Below are 14656 nucleotides of genomic sequence, written 5' to 3' on the forward strand. Positions count from 1 at the left end.
TTGTGACAGCAGTCCACCGTATTCTCCAGGTGATGGCTCTTGAAAAAACCTGTTTTCCTCTATCAAACTCTTGTCTCTTGCTTACTGGCTCATGGACAGTAACCAGCCAAACCTGCGATCAGTAACAACTGCATCTATAAAAAAAATAAAAAAATCCACAGAGTTGATGTTGAACACTGGCTCACTCCAGTAATAAGTAAAATTCATCCAACAAATTTACATTACTTGACCTGTTAAAAAAATCTATCTCATTAAAAGTTGTGCTTCTGAAACATTCATGTTTTGTGTAACAACTGATAGTAAAATTTTGAAGTATGTTTACATTATTTGGCTAATAACTCAGAAAGCAATTAACATCCAAGAGTGAGGAAAAAAAAATTGCAACCTCATTTCTTTACAAAGATGTATGCTAAGGTGAACAATAAAACATAAAGCATAAAACAATTTTACATTAGGATAAAGCCCAGGGATGCGCATAGAATGAAATTATTTTTATATTTGGGTTAAAAAAAATCCTATGACAGACATAAAATAAAAATGAAATATAGGTTCAAGAAAAAAAAATTTAAAAAATAAAATGACCATTAAAGTGGGTGGTGAGCATTATCTACAATAGCCAAGACAGGGACACAACCTGTGTCTATGGATGGATGAATGGATAAAGATGTGATAGATAGATAGATAGATAGATAGATAGATAGATAGATAGATAGATAGATAGATAGATAATGGAATGTTACTTAGCTATATAAAAGAAGGAAACCCTGCCATTTGTGATGACATGGATGGACCTTGAGGGCATTACGTTAAGTGAAATAAGTCAGAGAAAGACAAATACCTTATGATTTCAGTTATAGGTAGAATCTTAAACAAAACAAAAAAACCAAGAAAATGGATACAGAAAACAGATTGGTGGTTGGTGGTTGCCAGGAGTTGGTGGTTGGAATGTGTGTGGCAACTATAGTGAATAATATTGTATTGTACATTTTAAAGTTGATAAGGGAGTAAATCTCAAAAGTTCTCATCGCACACACAAAAATATATAACTGTGTGGTGATGGATGTTAACTACTAATTGTGGTGATCACTTCACAATATATATTGAATATTTTGTACACCCAAAACTGGTATAGGTCAATTGCATCTCAATTTTTAAAAGGGGATGATAGTTAAATCATTGTGGACTTGTTTCATTAGATGAGTTTGAAAGAATAAGCTCTTGTTTTTTCGATGTCAACATCAGAAGTATGCCAAAAGATATTTAGATGTTACTGTAAAGAAAGGATAGGTTTTCCAAGTCATTTTAGGCCGAAGGTTCGGGAGCCAAAATCAGGGGTCATTGGCCTGCTGGCGCGGCCGCAGGAACGGTCCTGCCTGGGGCCCGGCAGCTCAGCCTGCACGCTGGGGACCCCGCCTGGCTCTCCAAGGCGGCATCCTCCAAACTTGAGCTCCGCTCCGCCTCTCCTGAGGGTAGGGTGGCACCCCTATGGCCTCACTTTGTAAAGAGCCGTGTGTTCATGTACAGACGTCGTTAAGTGTTTATTCTATCCAGCCACTTACTTGCGTTATTGTCTGCCCCACCCCGGAATCGCACGCACACTAACAGCCCCGCCCACACCTCGCCCCAGCGCCTAGTGCAGCCTGCACTAAATATAGTAAAGATCCTCCCTCCAAGCGCAACACGGGTCACGTGCTCCAACGGAGGAATATCATCGAGTCGGTCCTCCAGCCTTCCAGAGAGGATTCGGAAGTGTCCTGGAGCCGGCGCGGGTTTTTCCGGCAGGGCCGTCCGCGCTTTTGTCCCGCCGGTGGCCGGGCTCCCGCGGCGTCCCCTCAGCCAGTACGTGAGTCCGCAGCCGCCCGCGCTCCCGCCCCCGGCCCTCGCCTGCCACGCCCTTCCCTTCTTGGTCTGGTCCTGGCTGCTCCTTGGGTCGCGGGCGGGCTCTGGGAAGAAGCGTGCCCCCTTCTTATACACCTCAGGAGGCGCGTCCGGAGGAGTTTGGGGGAGACGGCGGGCACAGCGAGGGGTGTTGGGCGCGCCCCTGGATCAGACCAGACTCCCTAAGGGCGCCAACTGCGGCCGTCCGAGCGTCCAGGGTTGGGTCGGGGCTGCCCCGTGCCCAGGGAAAGGCCCCGCTCCTGTGTTTCCCAGCTAACTAGTCAATGCTGTCTCGGGCGGGAGGGGAACCGTGAAAATAGCGCTTTAAAATGTTCCCCTTATTGGGACCCCGTTGCAGTTAAGTTTGGGCTTGGACTTGAGAGTGAATAGGAGCGTTAGAGGGACCCCTAGGGGTGATCTGGTTTGACCCCTCGCCCCCCCCCCCTTTTTCTTCTTTAATGGAGGGTGATGTTGGGGCTCGTGGCGCTGATGCGGATCGAGCCCGCGGGAGGCACTTCCCGGCACTTTTCCTGCGGAAGCTTACCTGCATACAGACAGGGGTGCTCTTGGCGGGGGCGACCGGGGGCTCTTCAAGCTGAGTTGAGTAGATTGAGAGAAGGAAGGTCGAGGGGGCTCCTAGATCCGGGGACAACGTACGGAAACACAGGCGTAGGGGATGTGCTGATTTAGAGGTTTGGACTAGGTAGCCACCAGGCATGTTTTCTTTTTGAAAGCACGGCTTTTACTATTTTTTTTTAAATGTTATATAATATTTTATATGGTTCAGATTTTTAAAATATAAGAAGTCAGCGAAAAGGTTTCCTTCCGCTCAGCCATCTTCCTAGGGCCTAGCCCCTTAGATAACTACATTTGGTTTATTTGAGCGTATCCTTCCAGAGTTTATGCAAATACTGACAGATAAGCATAGAGTTAGTTCCCCTTTTTTTTCCACACAGGTGGTAGGTCACTCTTCAGGGTTCTGCCTTTCGCTTCCTTCATTTTATCTTAGAGATCATCAGAACACAAAGAGCTTTTTGATTGTTTTTGTTCTCGTTTTTACAGCGCTCTGGTATTGATGTTTTGGATGTCCTATAATTTTTTAGACCTAGTCAGGGACATTGGGGTTTCTACTTTTTGTTACTTCAAATAGTGTTGCACACAGTGACGTACTAGAGCATATCTGAGCAAAGGTTTTTAAAGAAGGCATTAAAATAATTTTTGTTTTACATCAGTTCAGCCAGTTATTGGTAGATTGTTAAATAGGCCAGATTATTATAATAACTCATGTAGAGTGTTCAAAGAACAAATAAAACCAAGTAGCTTTTCTTGGTTTAGTCCTACAGTAGCCTAATAAACTAATTCAGTTAGTGACTCTCTTCAAGCCAGTCTCCACCTCTTTAGCTTCAGAAAATCTTTCAGCATTCCTTTCAGAATCTCCTTTGCTTAACTTATTCCCAAGGATGACTAGAAATTTCTTCTCCACTACCAGGTATGACAGTGTTCTATTACATTTTTTACTTTGAGAAAAAAAATCACCTTTAATCCTTTTTTCTACTTTTAAGCAATAGAACTGATTCATTTAACCAGTTACTCTCCTGATATTCATAAACTATAAATTCAGTAACTAAAGCAGAAACCATATTCTCCCTCTTCCCATCTGCATATCATTTCTCACTTGGTTCCATTTTTCATTTATCACATCTCTAGACACTCTTCTGAATTGATAAGCATTTTGTGTTCACAATTCTTGTTTTTCTTTTCTCTCTGAAGAAAGAGAAGATGATTTGGTTATCTCCAAGTCAAATACAATATCTAAGTATTTAAGATACAGAATCCAGATGTAACTTTGATGATAGAGTGACTTGTAGAATATGGTTGGTACTCTGGAAATTCGGAGGAGCTGCTGGTGTGTTGTACCTGTTGCTTGCTGCAAGAAGTTGTTAAAAGGCAGGAATTTTCTGTCAGAGGGAGCCATAATTGCTCTCTGATTGTTGTCTTGGCTCTTGAAAAATATCTCCTGACTCTGGGGCAACAATTATGGGCAGGTTTATACTATCTACACAAGCTTTTCTAGGCATTGGTGTCAGAACATGAACAACAAGCACAGAGGTACCCAGAGGTTGAGGTCATGTAATTTGGAAGGGGTGGATGGCTTTTTGTGGCTGAGACTTTTGACCAGTACATTCAGGGTACTAGGTCACATTATTGATAGAAATATGCCAAATCAGTTTCCATCCAGCCATTAGAAAGTTTAAGTTTCCAATCCAGCCATTAGAACTTTTAAGGAATTAAAACTTTTGGCCCTCTCTGTGCAGAAGTTGTGCTTTTGGAGCGATTCCTCTTGTGTCATGATGGACACATGACTCAGCACCACATCAGTCATTTTGTTGGATTCTAATAACCTCCTCTCAGACTCCAGGACTCAGTTCTCCCTCCCCTCAGTTCTCCTACTGCAACTAGTATGAGTTATCTTTTTTTCCTTTAATTCTTTATTATGAAAAAATTTAAACATATAGGAAAATACAATTAACTCCATACACTCATAACTCATATTCAACAGTTATCGAGATTCTGCTACGTTTATTTCACCTTTCTCTTTTTATTTGTGATTTCGTGAACTATTTTAAAGGAAATTCTAGACAAAAGTACCAAGGCACACAAACCAGCACTAGGGTAAATGCTGCTATGGCTTGAATGTTTGTTTCCCACCCAAATTCCTATGTTGAAATCCTATACGTCTTGGTGCTTTTCTGCCTATGTTTTGACTGACCTTTTCTTAAACTCAATATTAATTAATATGAGTCTCATTGTAAACTATGTATTTTAAATGAAAATGTCCATTTGTATTGATGTTTTGATTTCAGTCATTAGGAAGATTGAGTGAAATCCATTGGGTGATGGGACGCTGTGCCCCCACCCAAACAGAAGACTGCTGGCATCTACCTAAGTCGGAGGGGTAAGCAACGAAGTATTTGTGATCATGCAGATCAGAACAGTCAGCAGCCAATCAAATGGGAGATCTCAGAGGACATGAGGAAACTAAGAATTAGCTTGACAAGGTATCAAGGGAAAGGGTCCGCCAGAGCCTAGGATGAGTAAGCGCAGTGGCAGTAAGGGAATAATTAACATGGCCCATTTGACGTCAGCAAGTCACTTCAGGTGGTTGGATGCAGAAGGCTTCACATGCACACCAGGTAGCCTGGGAAGATTTGGCATTGAGGAATGACCAGGTGTGTGTTTTCCAAAACTCTTGCCACCTATCTGAGGAAGAATTGGACAGGAGTACGAATGAAGGTAGTGAGACTGACAGAAGTTCAGAAGAGAATTTAGGCAGGCTTAAACTAAGGCCTTGGCGATGGGGTTGGAGTTGGGAGTGGAAACTCTAGAACTGTTTAGGCAGTAGAATCAGCTATGTCTTAAGCTCTTTTAGATGTGGAGGGGTGAGGGAAAGAAAAGATCCTACTTCAGATTTAGTCCAAGGAGAGAACAGCAGTGGATATGAGGATCTGTAGTTGATCTAAGCCCTCAGTGAGGCTCCATGAGACAGCTTGTAGGGGTGATGGGAGCCATGTGTGTAGGTGGAGCTGCCCAGGGGGCATATGTAGAGTCAGAAGAGGAAAGGTTCCAGATAGAATGAGCCCAAGAACATCTACGGGGCAATGGACTGGGGCATCAGTATAGCGTGAGTAGAAGAAATCAGATTGAGTAGATGAGGCATGAAGGGACATGGGAATGTGAGGACCACTTTTTTAAGACACAAATGAACAGGAGGCAGGATATGAAAGGAGGACCTGGAAGGAAAGATATAGTTGAAGGAATTTTAAGTCTACTTTTTGACATTTTTTTAAACTTTTTATGTGGAAATAAATTTAATTATAAGAATAATAATAAGAATTTCAAGAATAAGAATAGTAAATAATTTCAAGAATAAGAATAATAAAAAGATACTCAACTCATATTCACCTGTAGTTAACATTTTTCATTTTTCTTTCTCTCTCTCTCTCTTGCTCTTTCATACATGTAATTATTTTTCTAAACCATTTGAAGGTAACTCACATACATCACGCCTTTTACCGCTAAGTACTTCAGTGTATATTTAGTAAGGATAAGCATATTTTACCTAACTTACTGTCCATATTCCAATTTTGTCAATCAACACAATTTTTTATAACAGTTTTTCCCTCCAGTACAGGTCCCCTCGGTTATGTATTGAGTGGCCAAGTCTCTTTAGCCTTCTTTAATCTGGAACATTTCTATAGCCTTTCTTTGTTTTTTATGAAAATGATATTTTTGAAGAATACAAATACCTTTTATTGGAATGTTCTTCATTTTTGGATTTACGTGATGTTTCCTTGTGAGTCAATTCAGGTTGTGCATTCTTATAGATGTCCTCAGAGTGTCACTTTTGGAAACACATGATGTCCATCTGCCTCCACTAGTGATATTAAATTACAACACTCAGTCAAGGCATCGTCTCATTTCTCCACTGTGTAATTACTATTTTCCCCTTGCAGTCTGGGGACATATTTTAAGACCATGCAGATATACTGCTCCTTGTCAAAGTGTCTCCCTAGATTTAGAATCCATTGCTAATTCTCCCAATTCATTCTTTATTCCAGGAGTTGTAGAACACTAATTTTATTTTTTCCAACTCTACTACTCTCTCCATGTTTGCCAACCAGCCCTGGCATTCTACTGTAAGCAAAAGGCCTCCCTTTCTCCCCCATTTGTATCTGTATGGACTTGTGAAATCCTATTTCCAATGATTTATAATTCATTACTGTACTTAATTATTACAGATCCTGAGTTGGGCGTTCTAGCTGGCTCTTGTGCTCTTGTATGTTGGCGTGCCCCATCTTCTTACCTACTAGTGTAACAGGATGCCCAGGCTGATCCTGTCCGTGTCTTGCCCCGAGTCTGGAAACCACCAGTTTCCCGTTGGTACACGGTAGTAGTACAGACTGAGAATGGTGCTGGGTGGGCTCATTGCCACTCAGGTGTTCTTGCTTCTTAGCTTTTCAGTAGACAGAGCTAGAGAATATTTATACATATATATACAAATATACATACATCTGAATGTGCACATGTATGTACATATGTGTGCATGTGTATATATACATTGATTTCATTTTATTCTTTGCAGAACGTTCAATAAGTTAAAACTATACAAAAAGCTGTACTCATAGTGTCTCTCTCCCCTATCCCTCCTACCCCACCCCTTACAGGTAACAGGGTTCACTGTTTTGTGGTTTCTCTCATTACTGTAAGCATAAGCAGATATATGTTTCTTGTCTTAATTTTCTTCTTTCTTACACAAAATGTAGCATATATACTCTCTTTTACTTTACAATATGTTCTGGAAACTGCTCCCCATCAGTCAGTTTATAAAGATGTTCCTCATTCTCCTTTAGTACTGATTGTGTATGTGTGCTGTAGTTTAATAACCACCCATCTGCGCTTGGACTTGTAGGCAGAAAACATGTAGTTTTCCAGATTTTGTAGTTGCAAATAATGCTACATGGATAATTTTGTACATACATACTTTTGTATTGTTGGAAGTGTATCTTCCATATAAATTCCTAGATAGGATTTCTGGATTGAAGTATAAATGCATACATACTTGTATTCGATATTGGCAAATACCCCTCAAGAGAGGTTATGCAAGTTTGCATTCTCGGCAATGTATGAGAGTGCCTGTTTTCCCCACAGCCTCTTCAACAGAGTAAATTGTCAAGCTTTTGAATAGTTGCCAATCTGATAGGCTAGAATTGGTATCTTAGTCTAGTTCTTATTTGTATTTCTCTTATGAATGAGATTGAAAACAAGTTTAAGGACCATCATTTAATATTAATATCATTTTAATATTTCTATGAATTGTCTGTTCATGTCTTTTGCCCATTTTTCTGTAGGATTTTCAGTCTTTTTTTTTCTTCCATTTTGAAAATTGTATGGTAAGGATGTTAGCCTTTATATAGGATGCATGTTGTAAATATTTTCTTCTGCTTTGTCATATCTTTCTTGATTTTGCTTATGGTATTTTTGACATGCAATTTATTTTATTTTCATGTAGTCAAAAATATCAATCTTTTACTGCATCTGGATCCTAGTTAGAACAATTTCTCTATACTCAAGTTATAGAGGCATTCATCCATATTTTGTTCTAGTATTTGTATAGTGTCGCTTTTTTATGTTAGAACTCTGCAGTTTATTCCTTTGTGTGATGTAAAGAATGGTTCTAATTTTATCTTTTTTCAAACAGCTTTATAGTTCTAACATCATTAAAAAGACCATCTTTGCCCCAATAATTTGACACACCATCTTTATCATATGTTTAATTTCTATGTGTAATTAGGACTATTTCTGGACTTTCCATTCTATTCCATTTGTACACTAGTACTAAACTGGTACGGTTATAGGGCCTTTGTGATACACTTTAATATCTAGTATGGCTTGTGTCCCCTCATAGCTCTTCCTTGTCTGTTATTTCTCCAGCGTTTTTTGTGTGTTTATTTTAGGAGATTCGATTTCATATCTATAGGAACTTGAACATCTTTCTCTCCTGAGGGCAGAGGTTGAGGTGGAGGGTCCAAGGCCAAAGGGAATGGATGGAGCAGGGTCCCTGATGTGTGTGGAAGCAGGATTCAAAGCACAGATAAAAGGTATGTTGTTGCCAATGGTTTTGGAATTCCACTACTCACCCAGTAGCCCTCACATGTTAAGTGACATGGACTGCTCTGCCCTACGTATTAAAGAAAGGGAGCAAGGGACTAGGCCATGCTGTCATTCCTCAGTGACCTCTGAAGATCTCTTACCTAATATCACTTAATAGTCATTTTGTGAAGCTTTCTCCACTGAACCCCCTTTTGGTTTAATGTGTAGTGAGTGGTGCTTTGTTTTATTGTCTTAGTGATATTCTGAATTCCTAGCTTCTCTTTTTCTGTAAATTTTATTTCGGTCCATCATTCTAGTCCTATAAGCATAAGTTGGATTGTGAATGTAGTTCTTTATACATGTCTACCCCAGAATATGTATTTTACTTTCCTTGTACTGCTCCTGCTTTCTCCTCGCGTTTACATATAGGATTTCTAAGTAGGACTGACAGAATTCCAAAGTACTGACCCAAGAGATTCTGATACCCAGGGTAAGAGGGGAGATTCAGATTTTAACTAAGTCTAATTACAAATATCTAACTGTCTAAAGTTGGGTGATAAGGGACTTATAACTGTTTCTTTTCTTCTCAGGAGTCAGTCTGTCAGTAGGTAGATGCTGATGGAGTGCCAGCTGTGTGTAGAGTGTCTTCAGGGGGAGAAAGCGTCCTCTTAAACTCCTCTGGAAAGGAGTTTACCTTTCCTGAGTCCTGTACTTTATCCTCGGGTTCCAACCCTGATCCAATAACCTGACTTCAAATAAATAACAAAATAAATAATAATAGCATATAGCACTCAACAAGAGATATGCATTGTTTTCAACATTTTACATATGTTCTCTAACATTCACACCAACTCTGTTGTCTTCAGATGAGGAAACTGTGGCACAAAGAGATTAAATACCTTTGTCAAGGTCACACAGCTAGGTATTTGAGCCTAGGCAGAATTATTTTGTGTGTGTGTGTTTAACAGTTTGTGCTTTTGCTTCTGATATTTGATATTCTCTGACTGCAGTTAGCCTGTTCATCAAGTAGGAGTAAAAGCCTCTTTGTCTAGCAGGCCAGAGTGTTCCTCCATATACTCCCATGTTTACCCACTTTCCAGGATCAGTGTCTTCCTTGGAGGGGAGATCCAGAAGGCCATACCAGCAGGCTTATTTCTGTTTCATCTCTGACATAACTATCTTCATGATTTTATAAGCACCTCCCCAATACTTCCACCCAGGTACTGATTTCTCCACTTCTTTAGTTTTGCCTGTCTTGTCTTCTTTTGTCTTATTAATCTTTTTGTCTCCTCTTTTTCAGAGATTTCTTCTCTCCTCTGTTTATTTTTCCATGACTTGGTGACCTTTTTCAAAAACTGACCAACATTTCCCTTGGTTCTGTCCATTATTTCAGCCCATTCCAACTTGCCCTCATGCTGAGCTGTATGCGAGAATAGAAAAGCTCTTTGTTTCATTGAAAATCCAGAGCTCTAGCATTTTAACATTAGTTCCATAGGGGCAGAAATTTTGGCATGTCCACCACTGGGTCCCAGTGGTTAAAAATGGTACGCAGTATGCAGTCAGTTATACACTTGTCGAATGAATGGGTGAATTTGGAGTAATTCTTCTAAACAAAATGAACAAGTATCATTTTCATTTTCTTGGTTTAGTGTCACATTTTAAGACGAGGGGCACTGAGGACGAATCACCTGGAAAGTGCGAAAACGTTGGAAATGCAGAATCTCTGTGGCTAAGAGTAGAAGGTTGTCACAAGGATCACATGCAAGAATCTAAGGTTGCTGAAACTCATGATTGGGACAGTAAGGTAGAAAATCGGTTGGAAAAGCCCGAGGGAAAAAAGATGAAGGAAGTCAAAAGTGGCATCAGGGAAAAGGTTGGAAAAGCCAAGAACACAGCAAGTATAAAGACAGAACAGGAAGATGAGGCATCTGAGAAAAGTTTGCATTTGAGCTCAAAACATGTTACACACCAGACCATTCTTGTAGAACGGAAAAGCATTGAACAAGGCAAGTGTGAGGAGAACATTAATGGAAATTCTCACCCTCGTCTGCAGCAGAAAAGCAATGCTGTTAAGAAATCCCATAAATGTGATGAGTGTGGGAAATCTTTCAAATATAATTCCCGCCTTGTTCAACATAAAATTATGCACACTGGGGAAAAACGCTATGAGTGCGATGACTGTGGAGGGACTTTCCGGAGCAGCTCGAGCCTTCGAGTCCACAAGCGGATCCATACTGGGGAGAAGCCGTACAAGTGTGAGGAATGTGGGAAAGCCTACATGTCCTACTCCAGCCTTATAAACCACAAAAGCACCCATTCTGGGGAAAAGAACTGTAAGTGTGATGAATGTGGAAAATCTTTCAATTATAGCTCTGTTTTGGACCAGCATAAGCGAATCCACACTGGGGAGAAGCCTTATGAATGTGGCGAGTGTGGAAAGGCCTTCAGGAACAGCTCTGGTCTCAGAGTCCACAAAAGGATCCACACAGGGGAGAAGCCCTACGAATGCGACATCTGTGGGAAAACCTTCAGTAATAGCTCTGGCCTTAGGGTCCACAAAAGGATCCACACAGGTGAAAAACCCTATGAATGCGATGAGTGTGGGAAGGCCTTCATTACTTGCAGAACACTTTTAAACCATAAAAGCATCCACTTTGGAGATAAACCTTACAAATGTGATGAGTGTGAAAAATCATTTAATTATAGCTCTCTCCTCATTCAGCATAAAGTTATCCACACTGGAGAGAAGCCTTACGAATGTGATGAATGTGGGAAGGCCTTCAGGAATAGCTCAGGCCTAATTGTACATAAAAGGATCCACACAGGAGAGAAACCTTACAAGTGTGATGTCTGTGGCAAAGCATTCAGCTATAGCTCAGGCCTCGCAGTCCATAAAAGCATTCACCCTGGGAAGAAAGCTCATGAATGTAAGGACTGTGGGAAATCCTTTAGCTATAATTCACTTCTCCTTCAGCATAAAACCATTCACACTGGAGAGAGACCTTATGTGTGCGATGTGTGTGGGAAAACCTTCAGAAACAATTCAGGCCTCAAAGTTCACAGGAGGCTCCACACTGGGGAAAAACCATATAAGTGTGATGTGTGTGGGAAAGCGTATATCTCACGCTCTAGCCTTAAAAACCACAAAGGAATCCATCTTGGGGAGAAGCCCTATAAATGTAGCTATTGCGAGAAATCCTTCAATTACAGCTCTGCCCTTGAGCAACATAAAAGGATCCATACGAGGGAGAAACCTTTTGGATGTGATGAGTGTGGAAAAGCCTTCAGAAATAATTCAGGCCTTAAAGTACATAAACGAATCCACACTGGGGAGAGACCTTACAAATGTGAAGAATGTGGGAAAGCCTACATCTCACTCTCAAGCCTTATAAATCATAGAAGTGTACACCCTGGGGAAAAGCCTTATAAGTGTGACGAGTGTGAAAAAGCTTTCATCACATACCGAACCCTTATAAACCACAAAAAAATTCATCTTGGGGAGAAGCCCTACAAATGCGATGTGTGTGATAAATCTTTTAATTACACTTCACTTCTTTCTCAACACAAAAGAGTCCACACTAGAGAGAAGCCCTATGAATGTGACAGGTGTGAGAAGGTCTTCAGAAACAACTCAAGCCTTAAAGTGCATAAAAGAATCCATACTGGGGAGAAACCCTATGAATGCGACGTGTGTGGAAAAGCCTATATCTCGCACTCAAGCCTTATTAACCATAAAAGTACTCACCCTGGCAAGACACCCTATACATGTGATGAATGTGGAAAAGCTTTTTTCTCAAGCAGAACTCTTATAAGTCATAAAAGAGTCCATCTTGGGGAGAAACCTTTCAAATGTGTCGAGTGTGGGAAGTCTTTCAGTTACAGCTCACTCCTTTCTCAACATAAGAGGATCCACACTGGGGAGAAACCCTATGTATGCGATAGGTGTGGGAAGGCCTTCAGAAACAGCTCGGGCCTCACAGTTCATAAAAGGATCCACACAGGTGAGAAACCCTATGAATGTGATGAGTGTGGGAAGGCATACATCTCGCACTCAAGTCTTATCAACCATAAAAGCGTCCACCGTGGGCAGCAGCCCTATAATTGTGAATGTGGGAAATCCTTCAATTACAGATCGGTTCTTGACCAACACAAAAGGATTCACACTGGAAAGAAGCCATACCGATGTAATGAGTGTGGGAAGGCTTTTAATATCAGATCAAATCTCACCAAGCATAAAAGAATCCATACTGGAGAAGGATCTTTAAATGTGACAATGATGGGAAGTCATAGGGGCCCACCACAAAAGAGAACTCAAGAGTGTGGGAATGTTCTGGATGGGACCAGGATGAGCTTGTCTCTGTAAGAGGCAGAGCTTACCAAGTCTCAGAGAACTCAAGTGGAAGAAAAAACTTATGAATGTAAGAATATCAGAGGTCCTTGTTCATGGCTTATAATTTACATAGTACAAATGAAACCATGAGTCATCTTTTCTATGTGATCTTCAATCATACCCAGCAAGGAAGCCTCCAGTGTCAAGGTAGTTGAGCCCTTATGGAATGTAAAATGGTTTATACTAGGGATAAAACCTATCAGAGTGATGGAATGTTAAAACCTTCAAATAAGCAGACATTTCTGGACATGAAAGAAAACAGATGAGGAAAAGATTTCAATTCGAAGTCATAGTGTCACCATTAGAAAGTTCATATTTGGGTAAATTCTGTCAGTCAAAATGTGAAACATTCAGGTATAGTTTTGGATCCCAGTTATACATTGGTCAGTGGAAAAATCCCAAGAAGGGTCTCCAACAGGCAAATTCAGGGAGAGAGAGGCTTCAGGAAATATAAATTTATTTAACAGTGATCATGAAGTATAAACTTCATATAATTGATTTGAGGGGAGTGATGACAAAATCTGAAACAATTTGAATTTTGTAGGAAAAATAACTACCAAATCTAACATGAGACAGGAGAGTTGCTCAAAAAAAAAAAAAAAAGCAAGTTAATAGGACTATACCGTTGTAATTTTGCATTATTCTAGTTGAGTGAGTGAAACTTGAAAAGTTTTGAGTGAACTCCCTCAATGAATGATGAATATGTGATAAATGAAAACCTCACACATTACACTACACATAAAGTGTTCTTCCGTGGAGAGAAATTCAGCACATTAACTAATTAATGGAACATGTCTTCATGAATTTGCACCTTACACCAAAAGAATTGATTCAGGGATTCCTAGGAATAGGAGTGCTGAGAAGGAGGGCATTTTATTGCAGGAGCTAAAAAAACTAGCTACCAATAATCAGCAGGAGGAAATTCATGTTTCTTAGTAATCCTGTTAAATGGTTGATTGTTTTGGTCTGTGTTATTGTAGAGTTCATGCACTACATGTGTGTATTGTCTGTTGTAAAATGTTATGAATACTTTGTCCAGAGCTCACTCACTTTAGGCCATGAAGAGAGCCAGGTAGTTGTGATGAGGTAGGTGGAACTCCAATAAAGAAATTCCTCCAAAGTGAACAGGCCGTGCCTGAGTAGATGGAGCAGCATGTGAGAAAGCCATTCATGTCACATCTTTGTGGGGTAAGTTATGCCAGATACAAACAAAGGAGGGCAGCAGGGGCTAATCCCTCAGGGCCAGCAGCTCAAGTGTCACTAGAAGTTAGATGGTGCATCCACCAGGAGAAGCACAGAATGGATTGAGCATCACATGCTGGGGCTCGATCCTAACTCCAGGGAGTGGGCAGGCTCTGTGAGTGATCATCACCACACAGAAACAGTTCTGTTGGGAACAGATAGAATTTAACAAAATATGCACTTTGTATAATGCTCTTAACTGTGTAACTCAGAGGGTGAAAGGAGAGGCTTCCAAGACAAGTCCAAACATGCTCTGGGTGGGCCCCATCTCTGGAGACTGAATTCTAACTCAGGTCTCTGCGGCTCCAGAATTCACTTTTTACAAGAGAACAATCTAGGCAGGTAGTGTCCTTGCTCTCTAGGATTCTGTGTCTCTAGCCACAAAGTTTCCATACCTCTCTAGGACTATTATTTTTTCATTTTGTCTCCAAACCCACAGCAGTAAGTTTTGATGGAGGGGGAAGGGATGGGACTAGGAAAGGGAGAGGAAAAGCA

At 40.7% G+C, this 14656-nt stretch overlaps 1 protein-coding gene across 23 annotated transcripts; it reads left to right on the forward strand.

Annotated features, from left to right (window-relative positions):
* The first annotated feature begins 1686 nt into the window (after positions 1-1686).
* Positions 1687-14044, forward strand: ZFP62 (ZFP62 zinc finger protein). Of its 23 annotated transcripts, XM_039880206.1 has the most exons (5): positions 1871-3367; positions 4743-4834; positions 8394-8537; positions 9120-9749; positions 10179-14044. In XM_039880206.1, exon 5 carries the CDS (start codon positions 10289-10291, stop codon positions 12890-12892), a length of 2604 nt encoding a protein of 867 aa, XP_039736140.1. In that variant the 5' UTR covers positions 1871-3367; positions 4743-4834; positions 8394-8537; positions 9120-9749; positions 10179-10288; the 3' UTR covers positions 12893-14044. The 23 variants fall into 23 exon arrangements, with proteins under 23 accessions (XP_039736137.1, XP_039736125.1, XP_039736124.1 ...); XM_039880190.1 differs by lacking the exons at positions 1871-3367; positions 9120-9749 and adding an exon at positions 1696-1839; XM_039880195.1 differs by lacking the exons at positions 1871-3367; positions 9120-9749 and adding an exon at positions 1696-1839 and having other exon boundaries at positions 8417-8537.
* Positions 14045-14656: the final 612 nt, after the last annotated feature.

This window comes from Pteropus medius, unplaced genomic scaffold (assembly GCF_902729225.1).
Source record: "Pteropus medius unplaced genomic scaffold, Ma_sr-lr_union100, whole genome shotgun sequence".
NCBI classification, from domain to species: Eukaryota; Metazoa; Chordata; class Mammalia; order Chiroptera; family Pteropodidae; genus Pteropus; species Pteropus medius.

Bases quoted from the DNA above. Each gene is read 5' to 3' on its own strand.
- ZFP62 (XM_039880191.1), top strand. From the start codon at position 8,480: ATGGATGGAGCAGGGTCCCTGATGTGTGTGGAAGCAGGATTCAAAGCA. The intron at 8,538-10,178 runs GTATGTTGTTGC...TTCTTGGTTTAG, and splicing joins ATTCAAAGCACAGATAAAAG to TGTCACATTTTAAGACGAGG.